This window comes from Astyanax mexicanus, chromosome 2 (assembly GCF_023375975.1).
Source record: "Astyanax mexicanus isolate ESR-SI-001 chromosome 2, AstMex3_surface, whole genome shotgun sequence".
NCBI classification, from domain to species: domain Eukaryota; kingdom Metazoa; phylum Chordata; class Actinopteri; order Characiformes; family Acestrorhamphidae; genus Astyanax; species Astyanax mexicanus.
In genome coordinates, this window is record NC_064409.1 from 32,700,683 (window position 1) to 32,723,491 (window position 22,809).

The 22,809-nt window shown below is 37.7% G+C and overlaps 1 protein-coding gene across 1 annotated transcript; it reads left to right on the plus strand.

The window, feature by feature from the left end:
* The first annotated feature begins 10,221 nt into the window (after window positions 1–10,221).
* On the plus strand, window positions 10,222–21,889 carry si:dkey-261e22.4 (overexpressed in colon carcinoma 1 protein homolog). The gene is made up of 4 exons (XM_015605262.3): window positions 10,222–10,488; window positions 16,421–16,445; window positions 19,250–19,365; window positions 20,113–21,889. The coding sequence occupies exons 1-4, from the start codon at window positions 10,449–10,451 to the stop codon at window positions 20,178–20,180; spliced, it is 249 nt and encodes an 82-aa protein (XP_015460748.3). The 5' UTR covers window positions 10,222–10,448; the 3' UTR covers window positions 20,181–21,889.
* The last annotated feature ends 920 nt before the right edge of the window (window positions 21,890–22,809 follow it).

A 22,809-nucleotide genomic window follows, 5' to 3' on the forward strand; every position in this document is an offset into this window, starting at 1 on the left:
TATGCTCATAGGTTCCACAAGTCTCCTATAGACTGTCTGTGTACCGTGTATTCTGCGTGCGTTTGCGCAAACCCAACCGTGACCCACGTACCGTGACTGTTTATAAAGAATATACGTACCATAGACCACTGAAGTCGTGCGTCATTCTGTAGTCCTCATGGCTTCCATGTCTAAGCGTTTTTTTCCCTATTAGGAAAATGAATAGGGTTTTCAACAATCCACCTTCGTCACATTCTGTGGTAAATAAATCTGTTCAGACCCCTGTATGTTTTATTCTGTGTACATTTTACTCCTGAACATCACTGGATCCTCTGAATTATGAAATCGTAAGTCGTAATGAGAAAAATGCTAGCTTTAAGCTAATGCTACAGCGGAGTGAACTGAACCCCCGGCGCCGCTGCAGAGATTAGCAGGGAACTGTTTTCGGCACAACACCAGTGAACTCTGGCCATAACTATACGGCGTATTAAACACAGCTGAGCCAACTAATGAACTAACTGCCCTTACTGAGGAGAGCTGAGAGTCTCAGCATAAAATCACTAAAACAGAACCAGCTGTAACACGTTTTAACATTTACCCTCTTTATTATGCAGTGAAATAAACTGGTGTTTCTGGTTGGTTGTCGCCTTAGTGAGGGCAGATAGTAAGTTGATTAGTTGATTAGTTAGTTGTTAGTTGATTATTTGGGTCAGGTGTTGTAATTAGTATAAACTAATGACGTAATTAAATACTAAACGCTTCGTGGAAGCGCTGCTGAACTGAGAGCCATTTTCTCTTATCTGCCCTTTAAAGCTCTAACACAGACTACACTGCTTAACATTACACTACTCAACATTACTGAAAGAGTTTTCACCTGTTTAAATGCTTTAATGATCCTCTATGAAGAAGCATACAAAATGCAGCAGCACGGCTTTTAACTGGCACTCGTAAATATGAGCACATTTCCCCCATTTTAGTCTCACTCCACTGGTTGCCCATTTATTTTAGGATTCATTTTAAAATCCTTTTATTTACTTTTAAATCTCTAAATGGTCTAGCACCATCCTACCTTTCAGAGCTGCTACACACCTACAAGCCCACACGCTCGCTCAGGTCAGCTGACCAACTGCTCCTAAGTGTCCCAAAAACCAAATACAAGTTTAGAGGGGACCGTGCCTTCGCTGTAGTGGCACCTAGGTTATGGAATAGTTTGCCCCTGCACATTAGAAAGGCCTCCACACTATCCAGTTTTAAATCGCTTCTTAAAACCTTCCTCTTCTCCTTAGCTTTTGATACCTAGAGTGTTGATTGTATTGATTGTTGTATGTACCTATTTCTATTCTTATTATTCTTTTATTTTTATGTACAGCACTCTGTCCTTTCTTCGAAAGTGTTAAAGTGCTATATAAATAAAGGTGGATTGGATTGGATTGGAAGCATAATAATCCAAAACGTGATCTGACCAGAGTTCGCTGTTGTTATGCAGACTCCAGTCCGGGGTCATTTCCAGCCGCGGTGCTGTGACGTCAGTTAAGCATTTGCTTAAAGTTAGCATTTTTCTAATTACTACCCATAAACGATCTCGAAATTTAGAGGTTCCATTGATATTTAGGAGGTAAATGTACACAGAATGAACAGTTCAGAAAGTACAGGGTTCTGAACATATTTATTTACCACAGAATGTGACAGAGGCCAGTTTTTGAAAAGCCCATTCAAATTCGTTATTTACTTGGACTGCTTGGACACGGAACCCCAAATATGGGCATAAACAACATGTCGCCGACTACAAAATGACGACACGACTTCAGTGGTCTATTACGCCCGCAGTATATATGTGTCACCCATGGAAAGAGTTATAGAGTGGTTACAGAGGTTCTATGCTAGTTCATATTTGACTTATACAGGTCTGTTTTACAAAAAAAAATTGCTTAATATGATCTATTTCTCTGCCATTCTCAACAATAAATTGCTCACAATACAAGGAGTGAAAGCAGGTTGGCTGCAAATTGTCAAATTTGCCAAGCTGTCAAACCCAAGCCTGAGTTTAATATTGCATGTGCAATGCCAAGTGTCAAATGGAGTGGTGTAAACCGTGCTGCCGCTCGAGCTGTAGAAACATGATCTCTGAAGTGATTAATGACAATTCACCATCTGGCAGACTGATGAACACTCTGGATTGGTGGATGCAGGAGAAAACTTCCTGCCAGTATTAAAAGTGCTAAGAATAAAAATTGGTGGAGGAGGGATCGTTTATGATAGCCAAATGTACAGTTTTTCATCATTTGGGGCTTTTAGGTCCAAGTATAAAAAATCTTGGTGTTGCAGCATACAATAACAATTCTGAGAATTTATATACTGTGTTCACATTTTCAGGAGTACTTGGTTTTAATGTACCCCTGTGCACCAACTGAATTCCATTAGTTTAACCAAAGATTTAACAAACAATATTTTTTAAATGTTTTAGTCACAGCTTCAGTGAATACACTAGCAGAGCTAAATAACCCTTGGATATCTTCGCTGTCCTATGAAAGACACTTGTCTCCATTTTTGTTGATTTTTAGTTTACTACATAATTTGAACAGACAAACTGTCCCTTACACTGTGCCAAAATGTCTTAATGAACGGACTAACAGAAACTCTTCAAAATGACCTGAAATAAAATCCTTTTTACATTTACATTTTACATTAAAAGTTTACAAAGTTTTTTCTCTCTCCTGTAAAGTTGCTGTTTTGGAAATAAGTGTCTCCCAACAGCAATTTTAAGATCTCTCCAAAGGTCGGGCGCCCCCTGCTGTTCGGTTTCAGAAAGCTGTGTAACACCACCCATCCCCATAGGTTTCAATGGCAAAACAAACAACTTTTAATCACGTTTTTTTCTAAAATATTATAACTCTACCTCCTTTATTTAAATGCAACAGCTAGTGTAACCTCTGCTTATATTGTCAAATTTTTATATCCCCACAGAATTCGGTTTTTTAAAACGTTATTCAGCTCTATTCTAAAAAGGTGTGGTTATGGGCGGGACCAATAACAGACCGTCAGCTCCGCTCCGCAGCCTGTGACCTCGAGGCAGCCCTCAGGGGCGGGATTATTACCTCCGGCATCATGTGGCCAGAGTGTGTGTAGCAGTTTCTGGACAGTGAAAGATATTGATGCCATTTACTGTCTCTCACAGACCTTCAAGACTAATCAGGTGCATCACAGACTGTGATAATCTCCGATCCGTCAGACAGCACTGCATTAAAAACTGTTACTTAACAATAGCCAGTAGAACAACATGAGCAAGAGATTGTCAAACATTTGTCACGCACTACAATATAGAGGTTCTTTACAAACACCACTTAAATCGTAACTGTGAAAAACTGAAGCAGTGTCAACTTTTTTTTAGGTTGGGTTGCATTTGGGATATGTGCATTATGGTATTTTTTTATTTGAAAGGAATGCATGCTATGTCCTCTTGACCAAAGAGGAAAAGGGCCACCTAGACTGTTGCTATTAACAAGTTTAAAAATCCTGATTAACAATAAGATTAAGACCTTGGGGCAGCATTGAAGTAGTAGTTGCATTGAACACATCTTTTCCAGGGATGTCCAGTTTTCATTTTCTCAACAAGACAACGCAAAGCGATAAGCACACATCTCAAAGGCATGGTACTGGTACTGGCTCTAGCGTGCCTGCAGTCCTGATTTGTCCTCTAAAGAGTATATGTGGAGAAATACAAACATTAAGATGTATTTGCAGGAAGAATGGGACAAGATAACACCTCAAAACACTTCCATCATGGGACATGAGTCTTTTGTGAAGATGTTCTGCTAAACAAGTGTAGAAATTTGAGAAACATTATTTGTCAGTATATAGTACAGATGTGGTGATGCTGCTCTCTGCTGTTCAAACAGGGTAGTACAACTCTGTATATCTATGTGAGTTCAGAGAAGAGAAAGGCTCTCTGTGTGTTACAGTTATTGCTGTGTTCCTCTTCTCTTCTTTCTGGCAGTGTGGAAATGTTCTACATGCATGTTTACAGCAGGTCAGACATAAAAAAGTCTGGTCCCACTTTGACTCAGGATAACAGTAAATGAGATTTAAATGTACAACCCTGAACAGCAGCGTCCATTAGAGTTCTGGAGGTTCTGATCTATGTAGGGCTGAATGCGCCTGAGTACATGCCAGGTGGGCTTGGCGTCAGAACGCAGGAAAAGGCCACTAGCATGACTCATAGCCCTACACAGAGAGAGAGAGAGAGAGAGAGAGAGAGAGAGACTGGTTGTACATTTCTGACTAAAAAGAGCAGCGTTCTGAACAACTGTTTGAGCCTTGCAAATGTGCTTATGGTGGTTCCAGCAGTTTTACACTGATTTGAAAAGCTTTCTCAAATGTGGATGTTCATAGGACATTCTGGTCCAACACAAAAAACAAGATAAGACAAGACAAGACAAAAACACACGTGTGCTGGATGCAGACCCATTTGTGCGTTGAATACAATTGGAATATTTGCATTCTAAAGTCTAGGCTGCAGCCAAGCAGGGTGTGTTAGTTGGCCACTTTACCTGTTTGTCAAGTTTAAAATTATCCTAAACAGCGGACCTGGGTCTTTGTCCAGATGAACAATAAATTATGAACAATAAATAATAAAGCTATATAACAGGCTTGTGATTTTTCTCTACAAAAAAAAACACAGTGATAATGTTTTCTGTCTCTTTTAAAGTGTGGCAATGTTGTTGTACATCATGCCACATACAAATCCAGTTCTGAGATCAGAGATCAGATTTTTTAAAATCTGATTTAGAAACATTTGGGGACAACACATTCTAATTTCAGATCAACTGCATGCACTGAGGTGCGGACTAAAATGTGCAAAAACATTTAAACGTTACAAAACTGTAACAGAACCGGGGCAGTAACGTGGCTTTGTCCGTTTTAATACGGACTTTGAATCAGTGTATCAAAACACTAATTCAAATGAATAATAAGTTCATATTTGAGGTTAACAGCAGATGAAACTAATGCAGTAGAAATTTCTCTGATATGGTGTGAAACTGCATGAATATGATGAATAGTGAGGGTTTTTTGAGATAGGGCAACTAAATATCTAAGCACTACGTAGGATTTTCTTGATTTTTGATCTTTTTAAAGAAGTAAAATTACAGCTTGAAACTCACTGCAGAGCTGCATTGAGGTGTAATAGGAGGAATAGCGGTGCTCTCGTGTCTGTGCCGGAGCTCCTCTGAGCTCAAACCAGACTCTGTAAGTTTTCTGAGGCGGCCGCGACCAACGCTCACGAGAACTGCGACCTGCTTTCCGACCTTTAGTTCTAACAGTTCTACAAGGACTACTGGTTCATTCTTTACCATCTAACATACATTCTGGCAGAAGCTGGAAAGAGACCGAATATGTCTGCGAAAGCCAGAAAACAAGAAAGAGAAACGAATCCGTCCGAAACATTTATTACACTCTGCAACTGTAGAGTACCTAGTGAAGCTTTAAATATATAGTTGAAACGAACATGTAAATATGTATTATTTATATGAGAAAAGACAAAAAGAGAAAAAGATGGAACTTATTGTACACTTCTGACTTTGAGATATATATATATATATATATATATATATATATATATATATATATATATATATATATATATTCAGTAATATTTAAATTACTGCAACAATAACAAAAACTAATAATAAAAATAATAATAATAATAATACGTTATTACATTTATAAATAATTAAATTTTATGAATGTAGAGAAATACTAATTAAAAAACAGTTAAAACAGTTAAATAACATTCAAACATTTAACATTCATCTATTGAGAGTGCTTTAAAGTATCAAAATCAAATAAAATCAATGTTCTATACAAAGATTAAGGGAATATTAAATATATATTTTTTTATTTAAAAAAACAAATAGGATATAAAAATGTTCAACTTGCATGAACACAAAGTGCTTTACTACTTGATAGCATTGCCTTGTAATCACACACACATTTATTGCTGCTGTTAAATCTAGTTAACAGTCATGCTCTTTGCACAATATTACACAATCTTCATACAATACAAAGCTTCACATGTATGGCCACTGTTTTATATATATGTACTTTTTAATAGTCTGTACAGTGTAGCTGCAGGTATACTATGCCTAAGACAACAAAAATAACTCCTGTATCTTAATGAATAGAATGCCACCCTAATATCAACCTCCATATGCAAACTTATTAATATTAATAACGATAAAAAGAAGCTACCCATTAGAGATCAATTCTTTACACTATAGTGTTTTAACAGTAAAAGGTTTATTCATTCACTTTTTTAGAATAAAGTACACTTTTGTACGCCTTAAAAATAGAAAATAAAACACAGTAATGTTTCATAATCCAGTATGAAGACCAAGAGTAGACGCTGTTTCTACAGCAGAGAGGATGAACTCCTCGTTTATATTATTATATATATTTGAAGAAACATTAATTGAGCAATTTTCTACAAACCTTTAGAGACACACACACACACACACACACACACACAGGCAGTAAATAACTCTGTATCTATGCACTCAGCCAAGGTCTTAGATCTTTTATAGACCATTTTATAGTTAGCATTAAGTGATTTATTATACTTATAATGAGTAGTACAAAAACTGAACAGTATTTTTAATGACTAAATAAATAAATTAATTAATATTAATATGAAGTCATATATAAAAATCATGTTTAACCCTTGTGTGGTGTTCATATTTTTGTTACTCGTTTACTTTGTTACTTGTATTTAATTCAGCAAAATTAAGCAATTCTACATTAAAATGCTTTACACATGCTTGCTTCACCTAAATTGCAAGCAATATAAACCGCTTACATGGTTAATATTTGCCCTTTACCTTTCTTATGTTACATTTCTTTCAAAAAGTGCCACTCTTTTTTATTCGTTTTTTAATAAAATGTAAAAGAAAATGAATTTAACTCAAGATATGAGTAGAAAATTTGTTTAGTTTCCAATTTACAAATGAAGCAATGTTTATTAGCCCTTGGCCAAACATACTGTATGTAATATAAATGTGTAGGGGGGGACGGGGGGTGTACAGTGTGTGTTTATCGAAAATGTGTTTTGATATATGTTTCTCACAAAAAATGAGCCAATGCCAATGAGTTTGAGTTAGAAAAAATATGTTTTTAGTATCATTTGATGAAAAATGAAAACACACAGGGTTAAAATCTCTTTGTCACCCATACACTACCATCCAAAAATCTGTCCACTTTAATAAGGTAGATGGAGCTTCCCATATTAGTAAAAGAGTAGAAAAAATTATTAGAAAATGTATTTAAAAAAAGTATTATCAGTTCAAATCTTAAATCAGATCTCAGATCTTAAAGACCAATCAAAGAGATGATTAACAAGTTTGAAATGTATAAAACTGTTGTTGGAGATTGTTCTTGCTTAATTCAGTTTAACCTTGTCTGCTGCCATGGAGGGACATTTTTAGCAAGATAATGACCCCAAAATTCTGGGGTTGTTTGTAAATCTAGGGTGACCAGACATCCTCTTTTTCCCGAACATGTCCTACTTTTAAGACCTAAAAAAATGTCCGGGGGAATTTCAAAATCGTCCGGGATTTTGTTTGACTGCCCACAGTCCAGTGCATTGTGATTAGAATTGCCACACCATTCCATTCCACTCCATTCCAGGTTTTCTGTATCGCTAATTAGTCACGCCCTTCTCCTCAAATCTATCTACCTTGCATTGCATGTGTGTGAAGAAGAAAGCGTGGGCTTGCCAGTCTACCCCCGAGTGTTTACATGCGAAAGCACATGTGTGTCCGCCGGTTCTACACCTTTTCTCTGCTGTGCGGTACGTTCAGTGTTGAGCGGCAGACCGGGAGAGCAGGCTTGTGACGGAGAAACCGAGGGAAAGGCAGAAATAGACCACTGAAGTCGTGCGTCATTCTGTAGTGCTCGTGCGGCTTCCGTGTCTAAGCGTTTTTTCACTATGAGAAAAATGTATAGGGTTTTTAAAAACATGTCTCTGTCACATTCTGTGGTAAATTAATCTGTTCAGACCCCTGTACGTTTTATTCTGTGTACATTTTACTCCTGAACATCACTGGATCCTCTGAATTACGAGATCATTTAAGGGTCGTAATGAGAAAAATGCTAACTTTAAGTTAATGCTACAGCGGAGTGAACTGACCTCCCGGTGCCGCTGCAGAGATTAGCAGGGAACTGTTTTCGGCGCAACACCAGCGAACTCTGGCCGTCAGTTGGGAGCATTTTACACACAGCTGAGCCTAATAATGAACTAACTGCGCTTACTGAGGAGAGCTGAGAGTGTAACAGCATAAAATCACTAAAACAGGTGCAACACATTTTAACATTTACCCTCTTTATTATGCAGTGAAATAAACTGGTGTTTCTGGTTGGTTGTCGCTTCAGTGAGGGCAGGTAGTTAGTTGATTATTTGATTAGCTAGTTGTTAGTTGATTATTTGGGTCAGGTGTTGTAATTAGTATAAACTAATGACCGTAATTAAATACTAAACCTGCAGGGAAGCGCTGCCGAACTGAGAACCACTCTCTCTTATTATCTGCTTTTTGAAGCTCTAACACAGACTACAATGCTCAACATTACTGAAAGAGTTTTCCCCTGTTTAAATGCTTTAATGATCCTCTGTAAAGAAGCATAATAATAAAACTGACATCCCCAACACACACCCCACCCCCGAAAAAAAGGTGTCCTCCTTTTCAGAAACCCAAATCTGGCAAATAACTCCACTCATATGCATTGTTTTTTGGTGGAATTGTTCAGTATACATTTTGTATGTGTACATTTTGGTTTTTATGTTCTGATGTATGTGTATAATTATGCAAACGCTGTGAGATTAAGCAGCGCGATCGGAATGCCGCAGCTGATTTTAAACCAGATATGGATATACAGCGATTTTTCTAAAAGAAAGGTAACGGTAGGCTAACAATGTAAACCATGTAAACTGCTATGTTTCTGATAGCTGGTTAAAATTGCACCAATCAAAACATACCAACTCTGCGCTTAATAAAATACAGCCTGTGACAGTCAGTTAGCTTAACTTTGGAATTAGCTTAGTTTAAGAAAAACAAAACTATATAATGTTCAGCTTACCCTGTACCTGACTAGCTAATAACTATTTAATTTCATTCATTTAGATAACTCAGTCAGCTAGAAGCTGGATGAAGATAATAGCTAGAATTTAGTACAACACTTTATGTTGGTAGTTTAAAGCAGTTTCTTAACCCTTATCACTGCCCTTAAAATTGTGTTTTCCACCAGATCCAACTGATTAGTTAATAAACAGTCCTTTACTGAGTTTAAAATCTCTTAGCCCCCTATGGATCATAAATCAATCATTATGTATGTTCAGCACTGTATTAGACACATCATACAACCAATTACTTTATTATGTGCATTTAAAGCAGAGAAAGCTACAATATGCAGAACAGTGGGAGTATGCAATAGAATATGTAAGAACAGGGTTAAGAAACACTGATCTAATCTGACTTCTGTTCATTTGTAGTTTACAGTAAGAACACATGACGTCTAGCGTTTATATTAACTTCTGACAAAAATGAAACGTAAAGTTACATTGTTTTTTATAAAGGGACACCATCATAAGAAGTGCTTTTAGTAGAAACAATTAAAAGTGCGTGACACAATGCTAGTCAGTTTGGAGAAAATGTAAATATACAACATACAATACATAATTAATAATAATAATAATCAAATCTGTTATATTATTTTAAATATTAGGTGATAACTGATCAGTTTTTGTCATATGTATATAATTCAGACCTTTCACGTATAATGTTTTCTAGCAGCAGTAAATGTAATGTGGAGTAACATGTTTAGGTTGTAAAATTACCTTTATTTGGATGTAACTAATAATAAATACACAATACAGACAAAATGATTATTTAGGATTAAAAGTAATTCCGCAAATGTTTTGCTAGGAAACTATAGGGGGGGCTTTGGTTCATATTAGCAAATGTGTCCCCCCCAATATCAAACCCTCTCCTACGCCCTTGCCTTTACATATTTACGTTCATTAAGACATCTCTTGATTACAGAGCTGAAGGTTAGTTGATTTCTCTCACTCTCTATAAAAATAGGTCATATTGTTGCCCACCCCCAAAAACATTCACTTGTGTTACCTGGGCAACCCTGACCGGGTGGAGGAATACCTCTTTCCACCTACATCTTTATTACCCTTCCAGTCTCCTCCCTCTCTCTCTCTCTCTCTCTCTCTCTTCAGACACTCTGCCACACTCTTTCCTTCTAAGTCCTGTCCTCACCAGCTCTTTTCTTTCTCCTCCGCACACACATCCCTACATCACTCACAGTTCCATTAGCCTCACTCTACTCTCTTTCCCTCCCTCCCTTCCTGCTCTCTCTGTCTGTCCTCCTTTCTTTCTTTCTTTTTTTTTGGTCTTCTGCCTTTAGTGTTCTGCGGGATGGGTTGTGGGAATTCCACAGCAACCAGCACAGCCGGAGGTGAGTGGACCTATCTCTCTCTCTCTCTCTCTCTCTCTTATTCTCTCTCTCTCTCTCTCTCTCTCTCTCTCTCTCTCTCTCTCTCTCTCTATCTTTCTCTCTGCAGCCTTGTGCTGTTCAGTGGTCTTGTTTTATGAATGGGGATCTCGTGCAGCACTAGTGAGTTGGGTAAGGGATGAATGTCTGAATGTTAATCAGGATCAGTTCACACACTCATACACACTTCTGCTGTTTCTACTGTTGGACAGGTATAGTTTGCATCTGTTGCCATTCTAAATACAAAGCCATCAGTGCAGATATCCACTTTAAGAGTTAGATGATGTCATATACTGTTTTCATGCCTGTGTGTGTGTGTGTGTGTGTGTTGACCCACAGCTCCATCGTGCTTGCTTTAACACTAGAACAGTTTCACAGCAATCTGAGCAGTGCTTCAGAATGACTCATCCAGTGGCACACACTCGCACACACACACACTCACAGCCATACAACCAAAAAAGCATGAATGAGTCTGAATCAGTATGCATCCTCTATATCCGCTCATTCTGCATCTGTTGCTTAGCTCAGTCATGATGTGGAGAAAATATATAAAAATAGTTTTTCAAATCAGTGAAAGTGTGAACATGAGTAACAAATAGCATCTGTTCATGGGAATACATAACAAACAGTATTACAAAATTGTGTCACTGCAGTCAAAAACCTAGCTTTACCTGTCTCACATACTCTCATTTAGCAAGCAGAAGATTGTCCACAAGGGGGAGATGTGAGCACTTTTCAAATCATCACAGGTTCACCTAGACCTAGAACCTAGACTACAGTCTGTTTCCTCTACTTGGAAATGCAGAAGTGCTGCACTGTTAAAATACCAATCTGACAAAGTCAGATTGTGTCTGCCTCTTAAAGGGACGGGCAAATGACAAGCTGATTTGCTTATTTCACATAATACCCAAAACACACCCAAGTAGAATGTTCAATATTTGCTTAGTATGTGGTGCTCACCACTTAGTTTGTGCTGTTCGCCACTTCCTATTTTGTGCTCACCACTTAGTATGTGGTGCTCACCTCTTAATATCTGGTGCTCACCACTTACAACCTGGTGCTCACTACTTACTATCTGGTGCCAACCACTCAGTATGTGGTGCTCACCACTTACTATCTGGTGCTCATCACTTAGTATGTGTAATTCACCACTTAATATGTGGTGCTCACCACTTAGTATCTGGTGCTCGCCACTTCACTACTTTTGTTTTATAAAAAATACACCATGTCCTTTCAGGGGCTTGATAGAAATCAGTCATTCCAGTGTTTGCAAAATAATCGACAAGTGGAAACAGCTCCAATAAAACTTTAATGTATGTGATGCTTTTATTGTATTTTATGAGAGAAACAGTTGACACTATGGCCAGAAAGTTCTAGCAAGTTCAGCCCAGCAGCAGACCACCTGATCCACCATCAGGAAAAATAATATATATATATATATATTTTTTATTTACTATTCTTTTTTAATGAAAGGTGTGCATTGTTAACAGTGGACTGACACTTTACCTTACTTGCACTTTGCACAATACACACAATCTTTTCTGTCTTTATGTTTCTTCTTAAATACTTATATGTTAATTTTATTAAGTTCTTTACTTATGTACATATTGTATGTATTGTTTAACATTTTATTTGCTACAGTCTTTGCCATTTCTGCATATCTAGCTGTATACCAGTGCCACATGCCTTTAGCATACTGCCTAATGTATTTTTAGTTTTTTTTAGTAAGGAGCAGGTAGAAAATACTTAATTGTTCAAAGTAGGGTCGTCACATGAGAAGCTTCCTGCTTTAAGTAATTTAAATTGGAGCGGATAACAGAGAATGCAGCTGTGAGAGAAGAGTTTGATAAAAATATGTAAAAATCCACCGAAAAGATGTTTAAAATTAAAATAACATATCTTTCCCCTGTATATAATACTTTTGTGTGCCTGATTTAAATCTAAATGATTTTCTTTCTTTTAATATGATCCACTTACGCCTCCTGGAAACTCTCCTCGATTTAATTTACAGTTGTTTTTAAGGCAGGTTGTGGAGCTGAGTTCTATGGGTGCTTAACACCCCTAAACCCCCTGATTAACACAGAAAGATATGATTCCAGGATCTACCTCAGACCTTACTGAAACCTCCTACACATTTTGAAGCTTTTAGTCTGATTCTCTTGTGAAAGTTGAAAAGCACAGCAGTTAATCGACAGCAGTGATTAAAAGTAGACTCTAATAACAGCCGCAGTAACTACACTTGATTACTTGAAAAAAAAATACAGTGTAATGGGGGTTTTGTGACAGTTTGTGTGAAATGATCTAAAAAATATGCTGGATTTTGTCTGGCAGAGACAATATTTACGTGTGACCATTTGTGTGTGTGTGTGTGTGTGTGTGTGTATTTGCGTGTGTCTGTATATTTGCGTGTGTGTGTATCTGCATCCAAGTAGAATATGAACTGATCGTCACTGACAGTAATATGGAAACCTTCTTTTTAGAGTTTTTAAACTTTTGAAGTTTTCAAGAAATGAGGAGATCTTAGGGAACATTTTCCAGGCCTTAGCCCTTAATCAGCTTATGAAGAAATGCATTGTTTTAGCAATAATCATCAGGAAATGCAGGTCTCAACGTTTAGCAGCCATTAGCTCTTCTGAACAGCTTCGTAATAGTTACTGTAAACAAAGTTAAAGAGTCAGTTTGTCAGTTGTCAGTTTGTTTTGAAACAGTAGTTGCTTTAGGATATAATGCGGTTCTGAAATGACAGAAAACACGACCAGTGAATGACAAATTGAAAAAGAATAAAAATACTAACTGTAACTTGACACTGTACAAAGAAGTTTAAAAAGTTTAGTGCATATCATTAAAAGATAATTGTAGGTTAACACAAGTGAGGAATTTGCCACAAACTATAAATAAATAATACTTCGACTGACATCACCAAAGACAGTGTTGTGCCAGTTTACATCTTTTCTGAACTAGTTTAAGTTCAGTTATTTTTACTTTTTTCGTGAGATATTCAAATAAATACTTTTTTTTTACACTACAAGCTAGAAATCACTATACGTTCTTTGAAACTGCTCATTGTAGACATTTGCTCATGACACTGCAATTGTGGGTTTCTTACCAGGTGATGAAACTTGCAGCAGTACAGACAAGGTAGACCAGTTCTATACCTAGTGCAATGAAATCTACCAGACACTAGTTGATATAGATGCATTGCTGCAATGCATTGCGCACACAATGTCAAACCATTTCTGTCTGGTGATACATGATTTAAGCGGCACCAGCGAGAATACAGGAGGGAGGAACTTTCTCTCGCTGTGTTTCAAAAGAGAAAACAGATGTCACACGTTCATTTACAGGGATGTCTGCCGTTCATGACACATACTGTGAACTAATTCACGTTCAAGTTCTTTATTAAAAAATGTGTCAAGGTTCACAAAAAAATGAGCGTGTTCAATGAACGAGTTCTTTTGAACTCGTTCACGCACAACACTGACCAAAGAAATACCACGGAAATTGTAAGCATAACCTCAAACGATTAAATCATCTATATCAACTAGAGAAATTACAATTTTAGCATTTGAATTAAAGTGTTTGAACAGGACAGTGACTGACATCAAAAGTGGTTGAGGAATTACGGAATGGATAAAGCAGACTAAGATTAAGTTTTCATACAGTTCTCAACTCACACTTTCCAACATATGTTCACTGTGATTAAAAGCCAAATGTGTGCCAATACATTTAATTGAACTCACCAAGAAAAATCTATATTGCATAATTAGTTTATGTAGAGTTTCACAGCTATGTTTTTTATTTATTTCTTGTGCACTTCAACATATCACTAATTACTAATAAAATTACATATATTATTTGTATTAATACACACCACTGTAACCCACTTTAAATCTCAGCTGTAGGTCTTCAGTAATGATCATTAACACTGACTCAAAAGCAGTATATATTAAGATCTGTTGACAGTTTCTACTTTAAAGGCAAAAGATATGCTGTAACCTTTAGTAACCTTTATCTACTACACACACACACACACACTCAGGGGCTGTTTGATGACTCATCGTTAGGTTGATATAATGTGGACTGGCAGAGTGTGTGATCTGTCCACTGGCTGAAATCTGCCCAACAACAGTTCTCATCACCCTGCCAACTCTGATATTTATACGCTTTTACAGGATATTCGACAAGATTTTTCCTCACTTTTTTATGTTCATTAATAGTCTCAGTGTAATGCTGAATTAACGACATGTAAAAAAAAAATCTTAGAATAACTTATTTCGTTGGAAGTTAGCTTTTCTTGTATGATAATGTATGATGTTTATTGTTCCAGAACTTTGAATGTTTAATGCATTTTATTTAAAAGTTTTACATTTTAGTGTAAGTTTTTTTTTCTCTGTAGTAATTGTATTAGTGTGGCGCAGTGGATAACACCACTATCTGACAATAAGCTACCACATCATGTGGGAGACTGGGGTTCAATTCCCAGTCTGGGTGACTATGCTGGGCTACACCAATAAGAGTCCATTGACCTGCCTCTGTAATAGGGATAATCTTGTAAGCTGCTCTGGATAAGGGTGTCAGATAAAGGAGACAATTTAATGTCCAAAAATAAAAAATAAAATTTGTTACGTTTTACAGGAAACATAGATAAGACAGTTTTTATGGCTATTTAACATTCAATGTGTGTTTTATAATACAGTTTATATAGTTGAGCAGTAGAACCAACAGAAACAATCCTAATTCAAAATGTAGAACATATCGATTGAAGACAGGCACAGTTAATATTTTAATAGCCACAAATTTTAGAGCATTTCTAGCTAGTTTTATTAGCTAGTTTGCTAACTAAAAAACTCAATAGAACTCTAATAAGACAACAACCCCTGGCAAAAATGATGTAATCACTGCTCTTGGATAAAGTTCTTTCAATTTTTTAATTTTGTAGAAAGAAATCCACAAAAAAGGCTCAAAACATTCTTTCTTCAAAATGATAAGAAAAAAGAAAGAAAGAAATATAATTGTTGTATTCAGTCACAATCGTGTTTATAGATCAAGTAGAAAAACACTGAAACATTAGCATGTACATGTTGAGAAAATGTGTTTTAAGGCAGAAGGGAAATGTGAACAAGAACCTAAAAGCTGCATACGCTGCAGTAGACCTAGTGAGGAATTAGTTACTCAGATGAGTAGTTTTACAGTAAACTGGTGTATTACAGTTTTTTAAGGTAAGACTTAGTTTCAGTCTTTTTGTTAGGCTACTTTGAAAATTAACAATAGCTAAGCTTTTTAAAAGGCATTAGCCAAGCTATAAAAATGCATTCCTACATCTCCCCTTAACATTTAATATTGTAGTCCCAGTGTCACAATATGTGGATGAGATGGACAAAAGTTTTATATACAGGGATTTTTAGTTACATTGTTATTTTATATTTATTTAGAATTAAATAACAACTGATTCCTGTGGGAGAGATCCTGTAGAATATTAATTAAAATTTAATGGTGATAAAGCCGATAAAAAAAATAGAAGCCAATTTCATTGTGTGTGTTTTTGCAGGATTAACTGTGGATCTTGCTGTATAATATATTATCTATGACTATAAAGGTTATTGTGTGGCACCCTGAGTGTACCAAAGTAAATAAGGTGCATTTCTTACAGTCACAGACTTTCCACCTACTTGTTTCTCATTTGTTTTCCTGTGCATTTTCTCTTTTTAAGGCATATTGCTTTCATTTTTGGAAATAAGACGACTTACAAAAGAACACATTTGTGGACAGCACATTGTTTGACTGCAGAGGCACTTTGCCATGATGTCATCTTTGATTGCAGTGTCCTGCATTTAGCATGTGCTAACCTGGACGTGGTCATAAAAGTGATGCAATGCTTCTTCTTGCTTCTCTACAGGTCGGCTGGAGGCTGCCAGAGATGAGTGAGTAGAAGATAAACTCGCATAAAAGTTCAGGTGCTTGTTAGTCATAGCCTTTCTCACACTGCTCAATGTAGACTCCATCTTTTTGAAGTTGTTTTTTGATGTAGTCGTCAGTGAACCCACAGCCCCCCTACCTCTCTATGCTCCTGAGCGCTGCTCAGTCAGTCTTGGTACCTGGAAAGGCATACAATCAACACCTGTACTGCCACTGGGTGTTGAAAGCAGTAGGGGATACAGCCCAGACTGTCATTTTTTAAGCAGTTCCTAGAATCAGCCTTACACAAACACACACACACATATGCACACTTGTCTACAGCCTTGATGAAGCCTTTAGAGTGCACAACAAGCAGTGCTCATTAGTGACCACTCTCTTTACCAGCTCTCACCCACACACCAGACTACAGCCAATCAGGGGGGCTCTCCACGGGAGGGATGAGGCCTTCAGTCAAGGGACTTTCAAAACAAGTTTCATCAAATCAAGCAGGTCTAGACTTTAGAAAATTTAGCTTTTCTTAGCTCCCCCCAAAGGAAACTATATAAAGTGTAAAAACGTATTTTTTTTTAAAGTGAAGATTAACATTGCTCTATATCAAGGGTGTCCAAACTTTTTTTGTTGGGGGCCAGAAGGAGAAATATATTTGAAGTCACCGGCCACACTCTGTAATAAAACAAATAATGAAATATACCACTTTAAATAATACATTTTCCTGATTACTTTCATTTAAACACCATTTTACTTGACTTACTATCTTTATCTTTGACAGTGTTGTGTAAACTAAGATTTTTCAAATTGATGTTTAATTTCATGATGTCTCTTAATATTAAACTCTAGACAACCTTTAGACTCTTTGTCCTGTTTTTCTGCACTAGAAATGCGCACCCTCTCCGCTTTTAGACACTTTTGCCCCGTTTATCTGCGCTAGAAATGCGCACCCTCTCCGCTTTTAGACTCTTTGGCCCGTTTTTCTGCACTAGAAATGAGCACTCTCTCTGCTTTTAGACTCTTTGGCCCGTTTTTCTGCACTAGAAATGTGCACTCTCTCCGCTTTTAGACTCTTTGGCCCGTTTTTCTGCGCTAGAAATGTGCACTCTCTCCGCTTTTAGACTCTTTGGCCCGTTTTTCTGCGCTAGAAATGCGCACTCTCTCCGCTTTTAGACTCTTTGGCCCGTTTTTCTGCACTAGAAATGAGCACTCTCTCTGCTTTTAGACTCTTTGGCCCGTTTTTCTGCTCTAGAAATGCACACCCTCTCTGCTTTTAGACTCTTTGGCCTGTTTTTCTGCGCTAGAAATGTGCACTCTCTCCGCTTTTAGACTCTTTGGCCCGTTTTTCTGCGCTAGAAATGTGCACTCTCTCCGCTTTTAGACTCTTTGGCCCGTTTTTCTGCGCTAGAAATGTGCACTCTCTCCGCTTTTAGACTCTTTGGCCCGTTTTTCTGCGCTAGAAATGTGCACTCTCTCCGCTTTTAGACTCTTTGGCCTGTTTCTGACACCTAGCGTTCAAACTTTGAATCTCACATTATAAAAACCTGCTTAACAGCGGGCCAACTTTCACTCTATTTCTAAAATACCTCGCGGGCCGCTCCAAAAAAGGAAACGGGCCGCAAATGGCCCGCGGGCCGTAGTTTGGACACCCCTGCTCTGTATGTTTGAAAGGACAAGCACACAAAAAAAGAACATCACATTAATACTGACCCACCTAAGTTTATTCTTTTGTTCAGTAGAACCGATGATCCTCTTCCAGAGGATGAGAAGAGGAAGAACTATGGAGGAGTCTATGTGGGCCTACCTGCTATTTTTTTTTAAGTGAAGATTAACATTGCTCTATATCAAGGGTGTCCAAACTTTTTTTGTTGGGGGCCAGAAGGAGAAATATATTTGAAGTCACCGGCCACACTCTGTAATAAAACAAATAATGAAATATACCACTTTAAATAATACATTTTCCTGATTACTTTCATTTAAACACCATTTTACTTGACTTACTATCTTTATCTTTGACAGTGTTGTGTAAACTAAGATTTTTCAAATTGATGTTTAATTTCATGATGTCTCTTAATATTAAACTCTAGACAACCTTTAGACTCTTTGTCCTGTTTTTCTGCACTAGAAATGCGCACCCTCTCCGCTTTTAGACACTTTTGCCCCGTTTATCTGCGCTAGAAATGCGCACCCTCTCCGCTTTTAGACTCTTTGGCCCGTTTTTCTGCACTAGAAATGAGCACTCTCTCTGCTTTTAGACTCTTTGGCCCGTTTTTCTGCACTAGAAATGTGCACTCTCTCCGCTTTTAGACTCTTTGGCCCGTTTTTCTGCGCTAGAAATGTGCACTCTCTCCGCTTTTAGACTCTTTGGCCCGTTTTTCTGCGCTAGAAATGCGCACTCTCTCCGCTTTTAGACTCTTTGGCCCGTTTTTCTGCACTAGAAATGAGCACTCTCTCTGCTTTTAGACTCTTTGGCCCGTTTTTCTGCTCTAGAAATGCGCACCCTCTCTGCTTTTAGACTCTTTGGCCCGTTTTTCTGCGCTAGAAATGTGCACTCTCTCCGCTTTTAGACTCTTTGGCCTGTTTCTGACACCTAGCGTTCAAACTTTGAATCTCACATTATAAAAACCTGCTTAACAGCAGGCCAACTTTCACTCTATTTCTAAAATACCTCGCGGGCCGCTCCAAAAAAGGAAACGGGCCGCAAATGGCCCGCGGGCCGTAGTTTGGACACCCCTGCTCTGTATGTTTGAAAGGACAAGCACACAAAAAAAGAACATCACATTAATACTGACCCACCTAAGTTTATTCTTTTGTTCAGTAGAACCGATGATCCTCTTCCAGAGGATGAGAAGAGGAAGAACTATGGAGGAGTCTATGTGGGCCTACCTGCTGACCTCTGCAATGTGACTGCAGCCCAAACTCCCTCCATGCACAAAGGTCAGGCACCTACCACAGCATGCACTAGACTGGAACACAAAAAAACACCACCATCCCATATAAACAAGCAACATATAAAGAAACTGCACATTGCAGAGTAACTATAAAATAAAATACATTTAAAAAATGGGCACAGTACTTAGTTACTATGTTATATAATTATATTATATGATTACATTATTTTATTATATTTTATTTATTTATATTTCTGTTTAGGACATGGACTTAATATAGCACATTTTGCTGTTTGAGAATTTGACAGATGCACCTGAAGCTCATTTGTAAAGGTATATGTTAGCATTTGTTTCTTGTTTGCTGCTGGAGATGCGTGACCACAGCGGAGCACACGGCATTGCGGCTCTGTCTAGGTCAAAAATGAAATAAAGTTATTTAATAATGTGTTCTGCTATTATTTATTATGCCTGGACATTCTCCTACATGATTTTCTGGTAGAGAGCACAATTTATGGTTCTATCAATCACAGCAAGTTATCTCCATTTGTGAATAATAGCATTCGCTGTAAAATTACTTTCTTACCTTTTCCAGGCTAGTAGATGTTAATGACTTTGTTCGTGAATTTCTTCAGATTGGGGCATAATGTGTTGCTTTTTGACATCTTTTAGCTGCTTCATGTTGTCAGACAGGTTCTGTTTAAATTATTTTTCACATAGACAGCTGTATTCTCTTGCTAATATCATTTAGTATTTATAACTAAGTGTATAATTCTTTATACACATATTCACACAGGTCTGTCCTGTGGAGCTTCAGATGAAGAAGTGCTGCGTCGTGACATCAGCATGGAAACCACTCACTGACTGAACAGGACACAATAACCAACACTACAAGCCAATCATCTCTTCTCCTTTATCCTTTATCGAGGGACTGATATAGGACCAGACCATGTACGGTCAAAGGGCAGGTTGAGATGCAGAACTGAATGAATGGAACCAGGGTTTTTCTCCAGTTACTGATCCTTGTTTTGAGGAAACCTCATCTCTAAGCTGAGATCAGGCTTACTAAAGGCCAAACTATTTTGTATCTGAGAGCAATGCCCTCATAAGTGGGTTCCACGTGGACAGGGGCTCTGTGTGGGTTTCTACTTGTTTTGTTACTGGGACAACATTTTTTAAAGAAGGGACCAAACTAAGACAGATCTAAATGTATTTTAACTTAATGTATATTGAAGGATTGAAGTAATCTGCATGGAAAGTCCTACCAACTTTGTCTGCGGATTTCAACCAGGTGCGGCTGACCACCTGATACACTTAATTTTGAACCGTCTGGGTTCTCCTGTGTTGGATATATACTTAATTTCTTCAGGACTTCACCATCCCATACACTGCCTGCCTCCGCCTGGGTAATATAGGGTGTTTTCACTGCCACTGCTTTCTTCAGGGGAAAACAAACTTTGTAACTAGGACAGAGTCGACACACTTCAACTTCAGGTCACCATGTGCACTCAGCTCTCCCTTGTGGAATTGTAGACACTGTGTGTTTAAGTGTGTGTTTGAGAGTGAGATAAAAAGGAAAGTGAAAGTTTGGCTTAGAGTGAAAGTGATGAACAGAGTTGAGAGTGGATTCACATGAGCTTTCTGAAAAGGGTCACCAAGTGTCATCTCTGCTTCACTCTGATCTAAAAGGACTCGCCCACATTCCTCCTCAGTGCTCTTAAAGCAACAGCTCCATCAACAGCATCATTACTTTCAGGTAACAGGGCTATAGTGTTTTGATTAGTCATACGGTTAAAACATTTTCTTATGTTGTGTATTGTTCCATTTAGAGGTGCATAAACAATGTTAGATCACGTCAAGAAATGTATTACTGCCAGAACTCAGTGAGAAACAGTATTTTAACATTATATGCAGGGCAGTATCAGCATTACTCGACATACTCTGCCCAGCACATTTTAGAAAATTCCCTGCTTTAACACACCCACAACAACTACAACTGAAAGGGCTTGATAATGTTAAATATTAATTAAATCAGGTGTGTAGGAACAAGGGAAAGCCATACATTTGCAGGACAGGGGGGCATTAGGACCAGGACCAGGAATGAGGAACCCTGCTGAGTGAATTTATGCATACTGGATTATAAGGCGCACTATCAATAAACGTCTATTTTCTAGTCTATTTTCATACATAAGGCACACTAAATTATAAGGCGCTTCATGCGACACTAGTAAGGAAAAGGGGTGTTACCAAGTTTTCCTTCTAATTCAGCAGGTTTTGCTGCTGGGTGGAGCCTTATAGTGTGAAAAATACAGTACATAAAAAAGCATACCAAATATTCAAAAAAGTCCAAAAGCTTTTTAAATCAAACATTAAATCTATGTTACATACAGACAGACAACATAAAAGCACATCAGACACACCATATGACTTAACAGTGTCTTGAAGTTGACTTACATATTGTATTTATGTATTTGTTTAATTGGCATGACGACCATTTACCAGGCTGCAGGGTTTTCAAACCTTATCCACAAAGGGCTTAGCTTCTAAACAGCTAGCAACACATCTGATTCCACTGGTTTAATCAATCTAAATTTTAAAAACAAATAATTTGCAAACATATATATATATATATATATATATATATATATATATATATATATATATGTGTGTTTTTTTTTTTTTGCCTGAAACCAAACAAAATGGAATATTATCAATTAAAGACTTACAGAAAAATCTTTACCACTGCATAAGTTAAAAAGCCTAAATGTAGGGCCTAACAACATTATCAAATGTTAGCTAGCCAGCTAAACTATCCAGAACATAAACTGAACCGAAGGCTTGTTTTTTTTTTCTTTTTTTGTCTCAGTTTGTTTGTGTTGTGTATGTTTACTTACAGAGTACAGTGCACAGGGCTTGTAAGTGGAAGAATGTGCTTTGTTCCTAAAATTGTGCCTGTTTAAAACAAGGCACACTCTGAATGTCTCTTGCCCGGTAGCACTGCATGATGTTGATGTCACCAAAGTGTAGACTTTGAGGTAACGTGCAGCGTGTAGGGAGTAATTTGGGATAGGTCTGTGAACACTACAGTGTGAATTGCGCTGAATGAGAGAAGTAGTGCTAAAAGAACTGGGTTTATTATTGCAAGCTAGGGTGACCAGACGTCCTCTTTTTCCCGGACATGTCCTACTTTTGAGACCTAAAAAAATGTCCGGAGGGAATTTTACATTCGTCTGGGATTAGAATTGCCACGCCGTTCCATTCCACTCCATTCCATTCCAGGTTTCTCTGTATTGCAAATTAGTCACGCCCTTCTCCTCAAATCTTTCTACTTTGCATTGTGTGTGTGTGTGAAGAAGAAAGTGTGAGCTTTCCAGTCTACCCGAGTGTTCACAAGCTAAAGCACGTGTGTCCGCCGGTTCTACAGCAATGCCGAAACGAAAGTGTACGTTTACGGAGGAGTTAAAGAAAAAATTCCCGTGCTTTCGTCAGGGTC